General features: G+C 37.0%; 2 protein-coding genes across 2 annotated transcripts; one reads left to right on the top strand and one right to left on the bottom strand.

Annotated features, from left to right (window-relative positions):
• Positions 1 to 13404: 13404 nt before the first annotated feature.
• Positions 13405 to 15447, bottom strand: LOC124187815. Its single transcript, XM_046580002.1, has 2 exons — positions 14665 to 15447; positions 13405 to 14460 (listed from the first exon to the last, which is right to left on the bottom strand). Exons 1-2 carry the CDS (start codon positions 15445 to 15447, stop codon positions 13405 to 13407), a joined length of 1839 nt encoding a protein of 612 aa, XP_046435958.1.
• Positions 15448 to 15889: 442 nt separating this feature from the next.
• Positions 15890 to 16552, top strand: LOC124187814. The gene has a single exon (XM_046580001.1). It carries the CDS (start codon positions 15890 to 15892, stop codon positions 16550 to 16552), a length of 663 nt encoding a protein of 220 aa, XP_046435957.1.
• The last annotated feature ends 3240 nt before the right edge of the window (positions 16553 to 19792 follow it).

Below are 19792 nucleotides of genomic sequence, written 5' to 3'. Positions count from 1 at the left end.
GAACTAGATGTAGTTGGGTCGTCAATATTGATCTCATCTTCATCAGTAGATGAAGAATCATCGTTTTGAGAATTGACGCTAGATTCTTGAGAAATAGAAGTATCTGGGTCGTCAATACTGATATCTTCCTCAGCAGATGACAAATCATCGATTTCAGAATTGGCTCTAGATACTCGAGAAGCAGATGTAGTTGGATGATCAATATTGATCTCATCTGGTCGCTGAACAGATGTAGGAGGTGAGGTAGCTTCCTGAGTCTCATCATCATCATCATCATCGGTTTCAGAAATGATATTATTCAATTGACTGTTCAAATTTTGAGAGGAAAGTGATGAGCTGGCGTCATCAATTTTTTCACTCGAATCTTTTAAACTTAATCCAGATGTATGACGGCTTAACACTTCATCGTAGCTACTAAAGCTGTCAAACATATCTGGACTTTGCTTATAATTTTTTTCATCGTCACTAGATGAAATATCATTAAAATATTTTTTTTTAATTGTTTCGGTACTAGACTTATTCATTATTATTTATTTACACCACCAATAATGTCACTGATTTGAAACAATTTCATTAACTTTTAAATAACGCCACAAATTTCGAATAATGTCACTAATTTTAAACAATTATACTATAAAAATAAATGATAATTATTATTTTGTTGCTAATAAATATATAAATAATGAAGACAAAATTTAATTATTGCAATAGTTGATAAATCGATTTAACACAAATTATTTGACATGTTTTGAAAAATATTGCAACTGGACTCGGGATCAAGACGTAACAGCTGTTCGGAGCAGCACCAGTAGCAGTATTCAATATGGCGCCTAGGCGGGAAATTTCAAAATATTTGAATATCATCTAACATTGTTTTATTGATTACTTGATTTTTAAGTAATCTGTTTTTTGTTAATTACTTTTTCCGTTGCCTATAAAAAAACTTTATGTATTAAACTGTTAAATATTACAGTCTAACACACTGAAAAAAAAATTACTTCTACCTAGAATACTAAATTTTTTACGCGAGTTTTCTTGATTTAAAAAAATTGGTTTTCTTAACCTTAGAATACCACGTTTTATTATAAGGCTAGTTTCTTGACAGTCAGAAAACTATATTCTTATAGTTAAAAAACTTCCATATTCTAATCCCAAGAATCATTTTTTTATTATTTTTATCATTTTTTTATCCATAAGGAAAAATTTCTTAGGTATAAAAAAAATTTTTTTTTAGTGTATGTTTCGTGAAACTATTTTTCAACATTTAGTATCAAAATGAGAATTTTTCATTATGCGCCCTTTTACTTTTAAGTATTATTTTTCTAAAAGGTGAAAGGGCGTATGTCTTGAGATACGCCCTTTTAGCATTAGGATGCCAAAAAAATTTTTTTTACAGATCTTTGCGTTTCAGACGATTTTGAACCGATTGGCAAAAAAAAATTTTTTGTACGCCCTTTCAGCATAAATCCCTACTAACATGTAGGGATATGCCCTTTTACCTTTAGGCACGCGACATGGTATTTTATACACGACATTAGATCGTTTGCCTATGGGGATCTTATCCTTACCTGTATCAAAAACTAGTTTTAGGTCTTTTGAATTTTTTCCAACAAACTTTACATTATATTTATCGAATAAACGATTAAGTGACTAAAATAGGCCGGCTACATATGGAATGGGGATATATGTAGTAGCAGGTCTATTGTTATCTTCAACGGGAGCAGAGTCAATATTATGGTCAAGTATGTTGTTGATGTAGGAGCGTCTCTTATTAATTTGTTGTTGTAATAGGCCATGAGGGTAATCATTCGATCTTAGTACATTGTATATGAGCGCCAAGTTTTTTTCCTGGAACTCTGTACTAGCAAGTTTGATAGCTCTGTCAACAAGGCTAAAGATGGTGCCTATTTTGAAGGACAAAGGATGGTGAGAGTTAAAATTCAAGTATCTTTGTGACCATGTTTTTTTGTGAAACCAATCTGTCTTAATATTATTATTGCTGTGTATCAACAATACGTCTAAGAAACTGATGGCATTATTATCTTCTGTTTCGATAGTGAATTGTATTCTAGGATGGTACCCGTTAAAAATATTAAGAATGTGACGTATTTTTTCATTTGGAACGGCAGTAAGAATATCATCCACGTATTGAAAGTAGAACGGTAAATTAAAACCTAGATCGTTTATGCAAGAAGTTTCAAGGTCTTCCATGACGAGGTCTGACAAGATTGCGGAAAGGGGAGATCCCATAGGTAAACCAAATTGTTGTGCATAGGTCTCGTTATTAAATTTAAAAATTGCGGAGTCAAAACATATTTTTATGGCTTTTTCTAGTTCACTCAGAGGGATTGGGATCTTATTTTTTAAAGTAGCCCAACGGTTGTTTATTGCACGCATTGCGAGATCTGTAGGAACGTTAGTAAACAGTGAAATTACATCTAAAGATATTAACGTGTAATTGTCCGGGATAATCAATGTCTTAATTTTATCAACTAATAAAAAACCATCCTTAACTCTCGAGATGGGAGGTTTGATATTGGTGGTGAGCCATGAATTGATAGATTTGGCTAAGGTATAGGTCGGGCTATTAACAAATGAGACTATCATCCTCAAAGGGACATCATCTTTGTGAATTTTTGGAAGCCCATATGCGCGTGGAGGGACACTATTGTACGTAGAAATGTTTCGGTGTAGATTGGTTATAAGTTTAGAGGTGAACCAATTAAAAGTGAGCTTATTCACCCTATTTTGTAGAGAATTACACAAATCATATCTAGTAATTCTATACGTAGTGGTGTCAGAAAGCTGTTGTCTCATTTTTTTATTATACGTGTCTCTGTACATAGCAACCGACGTATTACCTTTGTCAGCTTTTAGAAACATTATTTCAGGGTTATTTTTTTTAAAATTCATGGTCTCACGGATTTTTTGATCAGTGACATAATTATTGAAGTTGTTTTTGGGGTACTTAGGGAAAACAAGTACACGGTTGGTAAAATCGGATCTAACTTGATTTCTTGACTCTTTTGAAAAACTCGTAATTTTTTCTTCAAAATTGGAAATAAGGTTGAAGACTGGAAGATCACGTTTGTTGTATGTGCGACCGAAATTGTGACCTAATTGTACTATTTCAGTAACATTTTCTGGAATAGGAGTATCAGTTAGATTAATTAACCAATTTTTTTGGTAGTTTTTCCAATTGAATAAGAGTTTTTTTGTTTGTTCAAAGATTTTTTTTGAGCAAGTAAATTTGTGAGTTTATTGATATTCCTGTTCTTTATAGCAATAAATTTATTGTTAAGCATCCGATGTTGGGATTCAAAAAATTTGTTTCCCAAAAAACTTCCAAGTTTTAAGTTAATTTTTTCAGAGAGGTTAATCATAGTTCTTTCAGAATTGAAGATGTGTATGTGCAGATCATTGATTTCTAACTTCACTAGAGAACTTTGGAACTCGGTTGTGAGTTGTATAGCTTTGGTTCTTGATTTTGGCAGATTAAAATTAATATTTTTTAAGGTAGTCTTAGAGAATTTTAGGTGCTTGGGTATTATTCTTTCCTTCTTACAGCGTAGGAGGAAGATCCGATGGTTCTTCATCCTAGTCAATTTCTCAGCTGTCCTAGTCAGATATTCCATATGTAGCCGGCCTATTTGAGTCACTTAATCGTTTATTCGATAAATATAATGTAAAGTTTGTTGGAAAAAATTCAAAAGACCTAAAACTAGTTTTTGATACAGGTAAGGATAAGATCCCCATAGGCAAACGATCTAATGTCGTGTATAAAATACCATGTAATGACTGCAATCAAGTCTACACAGGTCAAACGGGTCGACATCTCAACACCAGAATTAGGGAACACCAACGCAACATACATGAGACAGAGGAACGGCACACAGCTCTAACGAAACATAGTATTGATAAACAACACACATTTAATTACGACAACAGAAACATCCTTTGTGAAGAACACAATTATTATAGAAGATTGCTATTAGAAATGTGCAACATTGTAGATCATACCAATTCGGTTAATCTCAGACAAGACGTTGAACATTTAAGCAATATTTACAAACCTCTAATCTCTGCCCACACAACAAATATTGTTTAACCTAAACTATATTTTCTTATTTTAAAAAAAAAATTATTTAGTCTCCATTTACAGTTCTTTCTACATAAACTTTCTTACAAAATATTTATTGTTTTTTCTGTATATTGTTTATAATAGGTTCACCTTCACTCTGGATTATTTTGTTTTCTCCCATCAGTCGTTATTCACCTGTTGACCCAAGTGGTTTAACCAACAATATTTCGTTAGACATGTAGAACTTAATTATAAAGAGCCTACCTCCACTCAATTGACACCTGTGAATTAATTTCATTGCTAAACGACCTTCTTTAATAACCTTTTAACACTATGACATATTGACTGTGAAGAAACATAGTTCTTTAATCTTTTTAATTAATGACTACCAACCTGTAACTCCCACATAAAAAATAACTGGAAGATTGACATTGTCTACCGTCACTCAAAAGAACACTGTTTCCACCAATTGTATTTGTGAATTCGACTACATCTTATTACACTTACTTAACTCAAAAGGTAAATACCACCAAAAAACATCCTTATCACAATTAATAATAAGGTTCTTACTATCAACAATATTTAATAGCTCTAAGAATATTACATCTACAATATTTATGCCCGATTACTTCTAGTACCATTATTTATATTATAAAATCCTATTTTTGTTTTTTTGACAGTTTTTAAATAAATCGTTCTGAGGAGGGCCCATATCCGGGTCGAAACGTTAACTAAAAATACGTTTTCTTAATTGACCGATCACCAAGACTCTATAATATATTACATACGAGGTCGAGAATTCTTATTCATCAAATAATTATGTAATTCACTTACCATCTTGCGCCCTCGAGAGCTGCTGGCACTGAACTGAACACTGTGAAGCCTCTTAACTGGCGGCCAATATCAGAAAAGGAGAGGGGTCCATACATTTTTGCTACTGAAATAATTTTGTCGTTCCGATCTCGCATCTCTCAAACTTCTTGAGAAATGCTCGTCAAGACTGATGTTAAATGGGCTTTTTTTTTTTTTTTTAATAAGAAAAACTTTTGCCATTAATGGAAAATAGAGATTACTAAAAACAAATGTATTGTTTTTTAATAACACCGGCCCAATTAAATTTTGAATGGCTTATGGTTGAATAAACTTCAGATTTGGGTTTATGCGGACCAAAGTGCATAAAAATCATACTTGGTCTATACTTCTATAAATTTTTTTCCTACCAAAAATGCTAATTTTTGGCGATTTTTATGGTTTTTTGCAATTTACTCAAAATTTTGAGGGTGTACGGGCAAAACTGACTTCAGATTCGGATTGAGCGCGTCAAAATACATAAAAATAGGTAGGTCCGGTCAAAAGTACAGACCACTTTTTTTTTGTGGGCCGGTGTTATTAAAAAACAATACATTTGTGTTTAGTAATCTCTATTTTACATTACTGTCAAAACTTTTCCTTATCAAAAAAGAGGCGCCAAAAACGGGGAACAAATCGATTCGCTCTCGGAATTTTATTGTTTCAATTATTTGTTCTCTTCTGGGTTACCCCCACTACAAAAAAGGTGGGTTCAGTAAAAAAAAAGCAAAAGGAAAGAAGGAAAAAATCGACCGGCTCTCGAAATTTTCTTTCTTTGATTTGTTTTTTCTCTCCGAAAATACGAAAAAAAAATCCGGGACTGAATTTAAAAATAAAAAAAAAAAAGAGTGAACTGCGATCGAACCCGTGTCCCGCATTACTCCATCCTCATGTTTTTTTTTTTTTTTTTTTTTTTTTTTTGAGGAGGAAACCATATTTTCTTAGATGAACAATAAATGTTCAATATTTACAATATTGCACTTGTAATTATCTTAGTTTATGTAACTCCGGCTTAAATTTTAAGCTCAATCTAACATTTCGTTTCACATTAAGTGGTCAACTTATTTTTTAGTGTTTTGTTCAAGACTTGAATGCAGTATTATAGCAAAGGCAGCAGTAATTAACTTAAATACAGGAAAACTTCGCGCAAAAACCTGTGATTGAGATTTCATCCTCATGTGTGTGATGTATTCAACTAATACGATTAATGAGTGGAACACTTAGGTTAAATGATAAAGATATAATGGTTTATTATATTAATAGAAGTATTACACATGCGTGGTTTGTACAAAGGAATAGTCCATAGGTTTGCCTAAGCCGTGGCGTACGGTAACGCAACTAGCACAAGAGTGAGTCTCTTCTATATCGGAGCACGGCTTGCTCCGACACACACATACGCACACACATACTCCATCACTCATCATACCAACTTAGCTGTGTGTGTGTATTATACATGACAGCTTGTTCGCTCCGCGTGCCGCTCTCATACGTACTACGATACACTACAATGTGGTATCCACCCAGCCACACCACAGCTACGTCCGTGATCGCGCGTTTGCTCGGTATGTTTATGGAGCTTGCTTGGAATTCGCTGATGGTTCTCTGGAAGATTCAGTTCGAGAGAAAAAAAATTTCCTCTAACCACTTGCCCAGTGCACATTTTGCATAAATAATATCGAGCTGGCTTCGTACATTTTTCCACAGACTGCGTGTACAAATATTCGAGAACACCGGGCGTCACATATTTTCATATCTGTGATGTATTCACCTATGATAGTATCAATACCCATAGGTGAATACGTGCGATACGGCTAGCAGCGCACTCGCTACTCTAAGACAGCGCTTTCACGTTAGGCAGTTGCGTACTGACCCCAGGCCAGTACTCAGGCGCTCCGGCACCGCCGTAACAGAACTGTGGGTAAATAAATCTAGTATAAGCAACAAGACCGTGTTGATTACTTACCCTACCCGTACCTAACAACTGGCGACGAGGATTTTCAGAACCCAGGTGCGCAAGTGCGATTATATAGTAACGCAAAACCGCGTGAGTAGAGCCAAGCTCCGCGACATAATATCCGCCACAGGAAACCTGACTAATGGACGAAAAGCCGGTAGGAACAGCGTGGATTCAGAGTTTAAAAAAACCGGAAATTATCGCAGAGTTAGAAAAAAGAGGAGAAACCTTTGAAAAAGAAGATACCTGCAATAATCTAAGAGAAAAGCTGAGAGAATCGATTGAAAAGGAAAACGAAGCATACAAGACGCCGGAAAGTTCAGAACCAACAACCGAGTAGGACGAAGAAGACAACATGGCTGATCCGAAATTCGAATTTCATCAAGACGATAACTGGGAACTTTTCGAGGAAAAGCTCGACTGTTTTTTTATCGCCAAGAAAATAACAGACGATAAAGTGAAAGCAGCCACGCTAGTGACAAAATTAAGTTCAGAATCACACGCACTCCTGAAGCAGCTAATCGCACCAGTGAAAATTAAAAATGCCGCCTACGCGGACTTGACGAAAGCATTGTCGGATCATCTAAAACCGAAGCCATCGGAAGCCCTGGAACGATGCACATTCCACACAACAAAACAAGAATCGCACGAGTCAGTTACAGACTTCATAGCGAGGCTAAAAAAATTGGCAATTGTTGAAATATTGAGTTCGTCTACAAAAGTTTCTCTCTTTTGTGATATTATATTTCTCATATTTAAGTTTTGTCTATTTGTTTTAAAAGTGAAAGTTTTCACTTTTTGCAACATCTGGTAAACACATTGTCAGCCCTGTAGCGATTGCTTTTATGGTTTTCTGGAAGTAAGGATGGGAGCACTCGAACAGAGCCATATAACCAGGTATAATTTTGCACATGGTATAGACCCTTGAAATATATATTTTTAACAGTACAGCTGCAGTGGTATGGCTCCAAGGAGCCAGTCCACTCTGGCAGTTCACTCTGATCCTTCAGTTTGGAAAGACATACCTTCGATACTCTATTACAAATAAAAAGAACAATCTTCCTAAAATAAATCTTTGATTATTTGATTAAAATTAATCACACCAACATCCATAATCCCAACAGCAATGTATTGCAATTTTACAGAATTAGACAATGCAATTCGAGACCAAATAGTGTGTGGAATCAGTGACAAAGACACCAGAATAAGGCTATTCGAAGAAAAAGAATTAACATTGAAAAAAGCGCAAGACATATCAATAGCGCGAGAAGCAGCAGGGAAAAACGCTACAAATTCGAATATTACGCTAGAGAATAAAAGCGTAAGAAACGAAGTACACGCTATACAAGGTGACGAGCACAAGGGATGGCAATGCAGAGGCCACCGAGCAAGCGGCAAGGCGGCCAGCGACAACAACAACACACAGCAGCAGCCAAGTCGACATTCTGCGGGATCATCGAGAGCGGTTTGTAATTGCTGCGGCAAGGTAAATCACTCGACCAGCGAATGTCGTTTTCGGGATTATGCGTACAATGAATGCCATAAAAAAGGGCACTTAGCAAGAGCGTGTAAAAGCGGTAAAATTGTAACGCAAAGGTCCTATGCAGTAAAAAAATTAACCGCAGACGAAGATAGCGACGAAACGCGTGATTATGAAACGCGAGATTATGAAACGGAATTTTTTTCTATCATAGATAGAAGTAGTATAGAAGAGATATTTAATCATGCAAGTAAAAATAGCACAGGTTCACTACCCATGTACGTAGATCTAAAAATAAATGGAAAAAATCTAGAATTTGAAATTGACACGGGTACGTTCGCAACTGTGATTTCTGAAAAAATGTATAATACATATTTCAGTAAAAGTAAAATTACGGAAACAAAGAAAGACTTAAGAGCGTATGGCGGACACGCCTTAGTACCACTAGGCGAACTAACTGACTTAGAGGTCACATTCCAGAATTCGACGCGAATATTGAAATGTTTTGTTTTGCCGGGAACGGGACCAGCGCTAATGGGCCGAGAATGGCTTACACAGTTCGACGCGTGGCCTTTATCTATACCGAAATTCGATTCGAATACTGTAAACAAAATCGAACTGAACCTGTGTGATTATCTAGCTCAAAAATATCCGACGCTATTTAGCAATACGCCTGGATTATACAATAAGAGTACAACTAAAATTCATATCAAAGAGAATACGCAACCGATAGCATTAAAATGTAGACATGTCGCATATGCATTACGTCTAAAGCTTGAAAAGGAAATTAATAGATTAGTCGAATTAGGACACCTAAAACAGGTTGATGTATCAAAGTGGGCAACGCCTATCGTGCTAGTGCTAAAGAGCAATGGAGAAATACGTATTTGCGGAGATATTAAAATGACAATAAATCCGTATTTGCTTGTAGATAAATACCCGTTGCACACTATAGACGAAATTTTCGCAAAACTGCAAGGCGGTCAATTTTTTTCCGAATTAGACCTAAAGCATGCGTATATGCAATTTCTAGTCGATGATGAAAACGCGGAATTGTTAACGATAGTTACGCATAAGGGCTTATTCAGATACACAAAAATACCCGAAGGAATCTCACCCGCACCGGCGGACATACAGCGTAAAATGGACGAGTGTTTGAATGGGATAGATGGTGTTATCGCGTATTTAGACAATATCTACGTAACGGGAAAAACTGAAAAAGAGCATTCGGAAAATTTACATAAGGTGTGTAAGCGATTGCAAGAATGCAACTTACGGCTAAATCTGAAAAAATGTAAATTCAGGGAACCGCGTATTGAAGTGTTAGGATTTGTTATTGATAAGGAAGGACTACACAAGTCAAAATCGAAAATTAACGCAATGATAAACGCGCCACGACCAACCAACGAAAAGGAACTTGCATCGTTGTTAGGTCTCGTAAATTTTTATGCCAGATTTTTAAAAAATAGATCAGTAAAGCTAAAGCCACTTTATGACTTATTAAATCGAGAGAAAACAAAATGGGATGACGAATGCGAAGCCGCATTTAATTGGATAAAAAATGAACTGATAAACCCGAATTTTTTAGCTCATTACGATCCAAACGAGGAAATATTACTCGCGTGTGATGCATCAGATTACGGGTTATCCGCGATTTTGGCTCACCGATATAAAGACAGATCAGAACGACTAATTGCGTATGCGTCAAAGAAAATACCCAAGTCTGAAATAAAGCGTGCGATTATTGACAAAGAAGCAATGGCGATAGTCTGCGGGTTTAAACGATTTTAACAACTTACATACGGTAAAGAGATCACGTTACGTACGGATAATAAACCTTTAGAGTTAATATTAGGACCTAGAAAAGGGATACCGCAAACGGCGGATAATAGATTGCAAAGATATGCATATTATCTCTCCGGATACCGTTACAAAATAGAACATGTGAAATCCGAGAAAAATGCGAACGCCGACGCATTGTCACGCCTGCCAGTAGAGGACGATACGGACATTTCAAATATGTAAAGTAATACTCCGTGACAGGTTCATTTTTTCGAAGAGCACTCAACTGCTTTCAACAGTAAAACGCTTGCAGCAGAAAGCAAAAAGGACAAAGTCCTTAGCGATGTGATACGCTATGTAACAGGCGACTGGCCAAATTACAACGATCTCACAGAGGAAAAAAAAATCTATTATAAAATTAGATTCGAGTTGAATGTAGAAAAAGATTGCCTCTTCTGGGGACTGCGCGCTTGCATCCCAGACAAAATGCGATTCGCAATACTGAACGAACTACACGCAACGCATTTCGGAGTCGTTAAAATAAAAATGTTCGCGCGTTCATACGTGTATTGGCCGGGTATAGACTCAGCGATAGAAGAAATCGCAAATTCATGTAAAACATGCCTAGCTGATAGAAAAGCACCGAATAAAACACCACTGACAACGTGGCCATTTCCAAGCAAAGTATGGGGCCGCATACACTGTGATTACGCGAAATTCGAAAGTGACATGTATTTAATTGTAATTGATGCGCACAGTAAATGGCCAGAAATAATAAATTGTAAAAAAAATACGGATGCGAAAAGGCTCATAAAAGAATTCAAAATTCTGTTTACAAGATTTGGATTACCCATTCATTGCGTAACAGACGAAGGTCCGCAATTTAGAAGCGCAGAATTTTGTAATTTCCTTAAAAGAAATAACATAGAGCATACCTTTTCGCCTCCGTATCATCCAGCAACGAATGGAGCTGCGGAAAACTTTATACAAACGTTCAAGCATAAGGTAGCGAAAATTGTAAAAGAGGGGGAGAATGTGGAAAACGCAGTAAATAAATTCATTTTCGATTACAGAAATTACCCACACTGTACGACGGGTAGAAGTCCTGCAAATATAATTTACAATCGGAATCCGAGAACCCGGATCGATTGCTTGAAACCGAGTGTATCTGCGTATGTTGAAAATCAACAAAGACGACAAATAGTCTCACGCCCGGGGAATGGAAAAACAGATGTAAGCGTAGGAGATAGTGTGTATATGGACGCGCACCGCGTAAGAGACGGAAACCGAGTTGAAGATAAAGTTGTAAAGCAAACTGCTCCTTCCACTTACGTCGTCCAGACGGATTCTGGAAAATTGCATAAGCGGCACAGTCGAGAAGTGAGTTTTCTGCGAAAATTAGTTACAGGTCTCGTAAAAATATGAGCGATAGCTCATTCGATCCGGAATCACAACCCGAAAAAGGAGTTTTTTGGATTTTTGCTGCCGATCAAAATTACAATTGTTATTAACAAAGAACTAAAAAAAAAAAACGCCCTTTTGTTTTTTGGCTATAACTCAAAAATTATAAGTGATAGCGAAATTTAAAAAAAAGATCCCAAAAGAGGAGAAAATTTCCGATGAAAAACTCCGTACTCTCGGAATTCAAGCTCCATTATTTATAATTTTAATTTAACGCTGAAAGTAGGCTTCCGCGCGGCAGTTTCAGCATGCGCGCGCCGCCACTGTAGAGAGTACTGCACATATAATAATTTTTTTATGTCATTTAATGTTTTTTTAAAAATTTGAAAAAATTCAGGGGTCATCTAGATACTTCAAAGAATACGGTCCCGTTGGAATTTTATGTCTATCTCAATTTTTTAAAAAGTTATGCAATTGTTAAGTAACTAACTTTTTCCGGGTTTCCGTTATTAACGAACCCGGTATAAAAGTTTAAATAATAAACCTAAAAATATTTTGCTTCTTGGGGCCTTTTTTATAAGCACGCTGAATAAGATGACGTCATAAAACTTTTATAAATTTTTTTATTTTGTTAATTATGAATTTTCACAGTAACAAAAAATGGAAAATTCAAAATATTGTTGTTAAAAAAAATTTTTTTTCAATATGTTAAGCTATTACTGATTTCAACTCTACTTGAGAAATCAATCAATACCAGTTTTAATTTTTTTATGTCATTTGTTTATAAATTGTTTATAAACAAACTTATAAATTTACAATTTTTCAAAATATTTTTTTTACCATATGGTTGTATTGTAGAAATAATGATTTTTAAAGAAAAAATTTTTTTTTAAAAACATTATCTTATTGTTGTTAATCGTTTGTCTCATTTTTTCATTACTTAAATAAATTATTAAGAAATCGTTTTTTTTCTAAAAATCATCATTAACATTTCTCAATAGAATAGCAAAAAAATTTTTTTTCAATCAACAATTTGTTCATTTATTTATTTAATAATTTATTATAAACTATTTTTTTTATTTTTTATAATTTTTTTCTAGAAGATCAAAAAATTACAAAAACAGCTACCTGCAACAATATGGCAAAAAAAAATTTCTTCTATTTTTATAAAATTATCTTGTTTTTTTAACACGGCTAAGTCCAGCGCTGACTCGATTTGTTAACTAACAACTTGCTGTAACTTTGCAACTATTGCAGATACAAATCTTGGTTCTCATCCATGTTAAATGTGATAAATACTAAATTTTCTTGGGAACTTGGACAGAATTGATAAGATTCAACTTATCAAAATTTGCAACGTTTCGTTGGTTTCATTTATTTTCCAACTTCATCAGGCAAGCTGTAACAGATGTACATAAACTTTAAAATTAAGTTGCATAAAACAATAGACATGATACATGTAAGTTACAAATTCAGAAATAATAAACTAAACAAAATTACAAAATATTTACTTTTGAGGTTAAATCCTCGTTAAAATCCTTTGGTCCATAACATCAAGTCAAAAATATGTTTAAATAAGACTTGACAGATATATACATTTTTTAAATAAAATTATAAATTCATTCTGCCAATAAATCAATTTAAATGAAATAAAATGGACAAATATAAACAATGATGGACAAATACACATGTCAAACGTAGTGACTCTTAAATCACAGACTGTACTACTCTCACACAGTGTGATAGTACGTGTGGAGCTCGCATTATCTATATTGTCAACATGACTCTGTTGTCCATGACTAGTACTATTCATATTGCGCGCAGAAGTTCAAACTCTAAGTAAAATAAAAGTAATTACTATGACTTCACTAAATCCTTAACATCATTTATCAGGTCACTGTAAATTGTACTGAGGTTTTGCGTGTCGGATCTAAAATTGACACAATTCATCGCCTTAATAAAAATCATTTCACTTAGATTTCTCTTCATGTAATTTTTCTCCAGATCTGAAATCTCAACATCCTCGAACTGAAAGTTATGACCATCCTCAGCAAAGTGATGTTCCGCTAATGCTGTTTTGTTGTTTTTTATGGACTTCTCAGGTCTGTAGTCAAGTTTATGTTGTCTCACTCTGGCTTTTAATTTTTGCCCAGTCTGTCCAACGTACCATTTCCCACACGAGCACGGAATCCTGTATACCAGGCCAGATCTATCTTCTCTCTCCACTTTGTCTTTTAGCCGGGAAAATAGATCCTTAACCTTGAATACATTATAGAATACCAACTTGCAGTTGGTGTGCCTAAATAAAGATGCCAGTCTTGGTGACAAGCCTTTTATGTAAGGAAATCTGCTAAACGACCAATTCCTGTTGACATTGTTGCTCCTGATGTTGTTTCTAATCCTCTCGGACACAATTTTCTCACACTTGCTGATGACCTTGTTTGGATAATTGTTAGATGAAAGTAATCTTCTAACCATGCGAATACTTTCCTTGGTCTTGTTCACATGACTCAAGCGCATGGCTCTGTTCAAAAACCCTTTTACAACCCCCAATTTCTGGCTCAATGAATGATTGGAATTAAAATTCAAAATTCTTCGTGAGCTGTACGGTTTTTTGAACCAAGAAGTTATAAGATCACCATCTTCTGATCTTTCTATTAGTATGTCCAAAAAAGGCAACTTCCCGTTATTCTCAACTTCCAAGGTAAACTGGATGTCCTTGTCAACACTATTAAACACATCCAAGATGCTGTCTACTTTATCCTTTGGAACCACTGCGAAGAGATCATCAACATACGACTTAATAATCGGAATTTCAAAGTCAAGGTGAGTCAACGCCATTGAAACAACATAATCTACTGCAATGATGGCAATTGAAGGACTTGCTGGACTCCCCATAGCACATCCTTCCTTCTGAAGGTAAAAATTGCCATCAAACACGAAATATCCCGAGTCGTAACAAAAATCAATAAGCTCTAGTAGAGTAGTCTAGTCCAATTGCACAAATTTCTGGATTTCATCCCACCGCTCAATGATGATTTTCCTTATTAAACTGTTACGAACATTAGTAAAAAGAGATACTACGTCTAGTGATATTAAAACATGGTCTCTGTTTACCTTTTTCAGTTTAATTTGGTCTAAAAAATGAAATGAATCTGTCACATTATATTTCAGACTCATTACGAACGGTAACAGACTCTTATGAACAAACTTGGCGATCTCATAACCTGGTGATCCTATGCTACTGACCACTGGTCTAAGTTTACACCCAGGTTTGTGGGTTTTCCTTAAGCCATAGATTCTTGGTGCCAATGCACTGTGAGTTCGCATTAGCTTACCTTCGATGTTATCAAGGATACCAATATCCACAAGCTTCTTTATTAAGCGGTTGCTTATGTTTTGTAGCTTTGACGTAGGATCTCCTTTGATCTTTTCATATGTTTTACGGTCGCCAACCAACTTATTCATTTCTGTGAGGTATTCTTCTTTGTACATGACCACTGTTGAATTACCTTTATCTGAGCGCATTACTAAGAGATACTCATGTTGTTTAAAGAAATTTCTTGTGACTTTGATATTTTTAACTAGGTTGAAGTTTTTCTTGTGATTGCTGTTGCTTCTACGCTGATATTTAATGTGATTTGTCACAATATTTACACCTCTTGCTCTCAGATTATTTCTCACTTCCGTCAAACCCTCGTTGGATAACTTGTCATCTTTCACTTTGTCGATGCATCCCTCCAGGTCCTTAATAATTGTAACGACCGGTTGATTGATATTCGTTGTTGGTAGTCCATAATTAAAATCTAAATCTAAGATCTTCTGAACTACTGATGGTAAAACTGTATCAGTAAAATTATAAATTCTGTTTCCAACTTTTTGTTCCACATTGTCAGTCATCTTGTCTTGTAGCTTCCCAAACTTTTTGATGTTTTGTTTTTTTTTTTTCTTGAAATTTCTTTCGTCGTAACTATGGAGCTTGTTCAAAGTTTGCATCCATAAAACTAATGAAAAACGGGACTCCACATTTCTTTTAAGGTTATCTATCGTACGTAGTAAATTATCAATCTTCCACAAGGTAATCTTGATTTCTAGATTTAATAACTTGGTTCTAGTACTCAACAATACGTGACTAACTTCTCTTTCAAACGGGTGATGATCTAAACAGACGGTGTAAATGTAGTCTACCTTATGAATAATATGTAGAGGAATTAAGTTATTGGCCCGGCAAGAATTGGCTTGGTTCAAGAAACCGTACAGCTCAGGAAGAATTTTGAATTTTAATTCCAATCATCCATTGAGCCAGAAATTGGGGGTTGTGAAAGGGTTTTTGAACAGATCCATGCGCTTGAGTCATGTGAACAAGACCAAGGAAAGTATTCGCATGGTTAGAAGATTACTTTCATCTAACAATTATTCAAACAAGGTCATCAGCAAGTGTGAGAAAATTGTGTCCGAGAGGATTAGAAACAACATCAGGAGCAACAATGTCAACAGGAATTGGTCGTTTAGCAGATTTCCTTACATAAAAGGCTTGTCACCAAGACTGGCATCTTTATTTAGGCACACCAACTGCAAGTTGGTATTCTATAATGTATTCAAGGTTAAGGATCTATTTTCCCGGCTAAAAGACAAAGTGGAGAGAGAAGATAGATCTGGCCTGGTATACAGGATTCCGTGCTCGTGTGGGAAATGGTACGTTGGACAGACTGGGCAAAAATTAAAAGCCAGAGTGAGACAACATAAACTTGACTACAGACCTGAGAAGTCCATAAAAAACAACAAAACAGCATTAGCGGAACATCACTTTGCTGAGGATGGTCATAACTTTCAGTTCGAGGATGTTGAGATTTCAGATCTGGAGAAAAATTACATGAAGAGAAATCTAAGTGAAATGATTTTTATTAAGGCGATGAATTGTGTCAATTTTAGATCCGACACGCAAAACCTCAGTACAATTTACAGTGACCTGATAAATGATGTTAAGGATTTAGTGAAGTCATAGTAATTACTTTTATTTTACTTAGAGTTTGAACTTCTGCGCGCAATATGAATAGTACTAGTCATGGACAACAGAGTCATGTTGACAATATAGATAATGCGAGCTCCACACGTACTATCACACTGTGTGAGAGTAGTACAGTCTGTGATTTAAGAGTCACTACGTTTGACATGTGTATTTGTCCATCATTGTTTATATTTGTCCATTTTATTTCATTTAAATTGATTTATTGGCAGAATGAATTTATAATTTTATTTAAAAAATGTATATATCTGTCAAGTCTTATTTAAACATATTTTTGACTTGATGTTATGGACCAAAGGATTTTAACGAGGATTTAACCTCAAAAGTAAATATTTTGTAATTTTGTTTAGTTTATTATTTCTGAATTTGTAACTTACATGTATCATGTCTATTGTTTTATGCAACTTAATTTTAAAGTTTATGTACTGTAACGTGGCAGTTTGGTTAGGCCTGCCCGTTACAAGAGACTCCCTGAACCCTGGGCGAGATCCCGGAATCAGGGTCTAGAAAATCGAGCCGCGGAATGATCTGAGAGAGCGCCAGAACTGGAGTCACGCACCCGAGCTTCGACAGGGACGAAATAGAGCATTGCGACCCAGATATTTCAGGCTTTTGTTTTTTTATTTTTTTTTCGAGTGCACCGGCTACCCTACAGCGACCGACTCCGACGCTGAACATCTTTCGAGGCAAGGCGAAACCACGGAGATCTCGCGGGAAGGACACCGAGGCTGCGGAGGGGGAGGCAACGCAGATCCCTGCAGCGCGGGAATCCAAGGCGGACGCGATTCCCGCTGGCGGCCGGCGCGCCGCAGCCTCCCCGCTCACCCCGCTTACGCCCGACCAAGGCACCCGCGAGGTACCAGCTAGCGACGAGGGAGCACCACCCCGCCCAACCCCAGGACTACGTAGAGCTGCGCGGGAGACGACATCGCGATCTAGCCTTAAGTTCTGCGCCGCGTAGAGACGACAGGTGCGCGGCAAGTTGCGCAATCCCCAAAATCAATGACCGATCGATTGTTGCGCATTCTTAGGGTGATGACGTCACGAAAAATTAGCGCGACGAGATCGGCGTTGCGACCATCCGAGATCACTCTAGTTCTGGCGAGGGAACAAGGCAGTCGAGTTGTTTTTTTTGAGTTAGAGTTTGCGGTAGTTTTGCGCCAGTGAAAGTTGGTTTCGTTGCGAGGACGAGGACGATGAACCGTCACGAGGGTGTAGGGGAGTTCGTCCACTGGATGTGGAGCGGTAAGCGATGCTGATATTCTCGCGATCGAATTTCGAGCGTAATTGAGTAAAGGCTGATCAGATAAAGGATCGCCATTTTGGAGTTTGCGTGTCGAAAAGTACTCGAAATTCGTTTGTCGATTCTTTTGCTTGGTGACCGTAGCCTGAGTTGCGCGTAAGGGAGTAGCGTTAATTTCGGGGGATCCAGAAAATCGAGTCGAGCCACGGGTTGAGCCGAGACGTTATTGTCTCGAGTTTGAGTGTGACCGAAGTCCGTTACACGGGGTCATTTTACTTCGTCCGGCACATCCTCCATTCTCGTGTAGGTCGCGAGCAGTCACGGGGAGCATTCGAATTCGCGACTGCGTCCCGCCGTCGCCGAGGAAGTGAAGATCGGGTGCGCGCTGATAAAAATATGCGTTTTTAGAGGAGGATCGCGGGTGTCGCCACGAGCCTCGCCTCAATTTAGTTATTTTTTTTTCTTTTTGTTTACAGTACCAGTTAGTCTTAAGTTGGCGATCAGCGCCATTTTGTAAAGGACGTTTGCGAGCAGCGCATCGAGTCCGATTTTGTTTTTGGTTTTTACGAATTAGGATATTATTAAGACGGCGACTAGCGCACGTAGGCCGTAGAGGTCTCCTAGATTTATTCACCTTTTTTTTGTTGTTATTTTTTTTATTTGGAGTATTTCACCCTTTCTTATTTAGTTTAGATAAAAGTTAACATTGTATTTGGAATCGCGAAGGACGACTTGCGTAGTCGTATTATCATTATTTTTATTTTTATTTCTTTTTGTTTTGTAATATCGCTGATGAGAAATATACCACCGTAATTTTATAGTAATTTAGCCACATCACGCGTTGGCTTACTTGTGTTGCAATTCTCTCAACCCAAAATTTACCCCTCCCCTCTCCGCGGTACCGAGCTACCAAGCGTATGGTCGCGGTGTGTCGTATTACCGATTTCGAGGCGTGTTGATCACGCCAGGCGCCCAACAAATTTTGCGATATTGTTTCAGGTTCAGGATACCTCGCGGATGCCAAATTGTATTGCGAGTCTCTTCCTCGAGATCAACTGGTAGTGCCCCTACTCCACACCGATGTCGCCACATATTTCATAGTTATACATCGAAAAAATCGGCCCTGCACCTTTGTTTCCTAGATCTAGACATTCTTCTTTTTTGTGCCGACAAGCCACAATCAAAAAATAATAAATAAAATAATAAAGTACACAAAAAACATTAAAAATGTTCCGGAACCGGAGAAGAAGTACAGATTCGAGAAAAGAAAACGACGGAGGACTTCTGGAAAAACGAATAAAACGATTGGAACGAAAATTGGCGAAGAAAAAGTCGAAAAAGAAACGGCGTCGCAGGCACGCCTCGTCGTCATCGTCCGACTCGCGCTCGCCGCGAGATTATAACCTCGGAAAGAGAAGACGCGGCTATGAATCCCCGACGAGAAATTGGGAAACTGACAGTTTTTCACGAAATAATATGGAAAATGGTAAGTTGTCTCCCCGCTGTCCTCGAAATCCCCATGAATGGGAGAGGAAGAGGGAAATATTTTGCAGGCTAGGTCGTCTTACCCGTCAAGCGTGATCATTTCGCTGTAGCGATTTAGGCACTCTGCAAGGGCTGTAGCCCTTAGAGAGGAGTTGTAACTCATGCCCAACAAATTGGAAAATCCAAAACAATGCCACTCGTAAGGTTTCAACCAATCGAGGAAGTTGTAGCGATGGCAAAAATGTATAAATATATATATGTATATATATATTTACACGAACATTATTGAAACGAAGGCGCAACTGTGATGTATCACATAGAAAATATTCCTCATTCATGCATACAGGTCGGGCCTCAGGTTCACAAGCCGACGATACAGCGACCGGGGAAGTACCCGTCGTCGAACCACAGGGAGACGCGAGACGCGCTGAAGACGTCGATCCCACAACTACGAGAGCTGAGACACCACCGAACCCAGGAGTCGATGAGTC

This window comes from Neodiprion fabricii, chromosome 1, assembly GCF_021155785.1.
Source record: "Neodiprion fabricii isolate iyNeoFabr1 chromosome 1, iyNeoFabr1.1, whole genome shotgun sequence".
In the NCBI taxonomy this organism is placed as follows: domain Eukaryota; kingdom Metazoa; phylum Arthropoda; class Insecta; order Hymenoptera; family Diprionidae; genus Neodiprion; species Neodiprion fabricii.
The sequence above is the reverse complement of the archived record's forward strand: the minus strand, read 5'-3'. Positions and strand labels throughout refer to the sequence as shown.

What these genes read in the sequence shown, in the direction of transcription:
- LOC124187814 (XM_046580001.1), top strand. Translation starts at nt 15,890, where the DNA reads ATGCGCTTGAGTCATGTGAACAAGACCAAGGAAAGTATTCGCATGGTT.
- LOC124187815 (XM_046580002.1), bottom strand. Translation starts at nt 15,447, where the DNA reads ATGACTGACAATGTGGAACAAAAAGTTGGAAACAGAATTTATAATTTT. An exon ending in ACCAAATTAAACTGAAAAAG is followed by an intron (nt 14,461 to 14,664) that starts GTAAACAGAGAC and finishes TTTTACCTTCAG; the next exon opens with AAGGAAGGATGTGCTATGGG.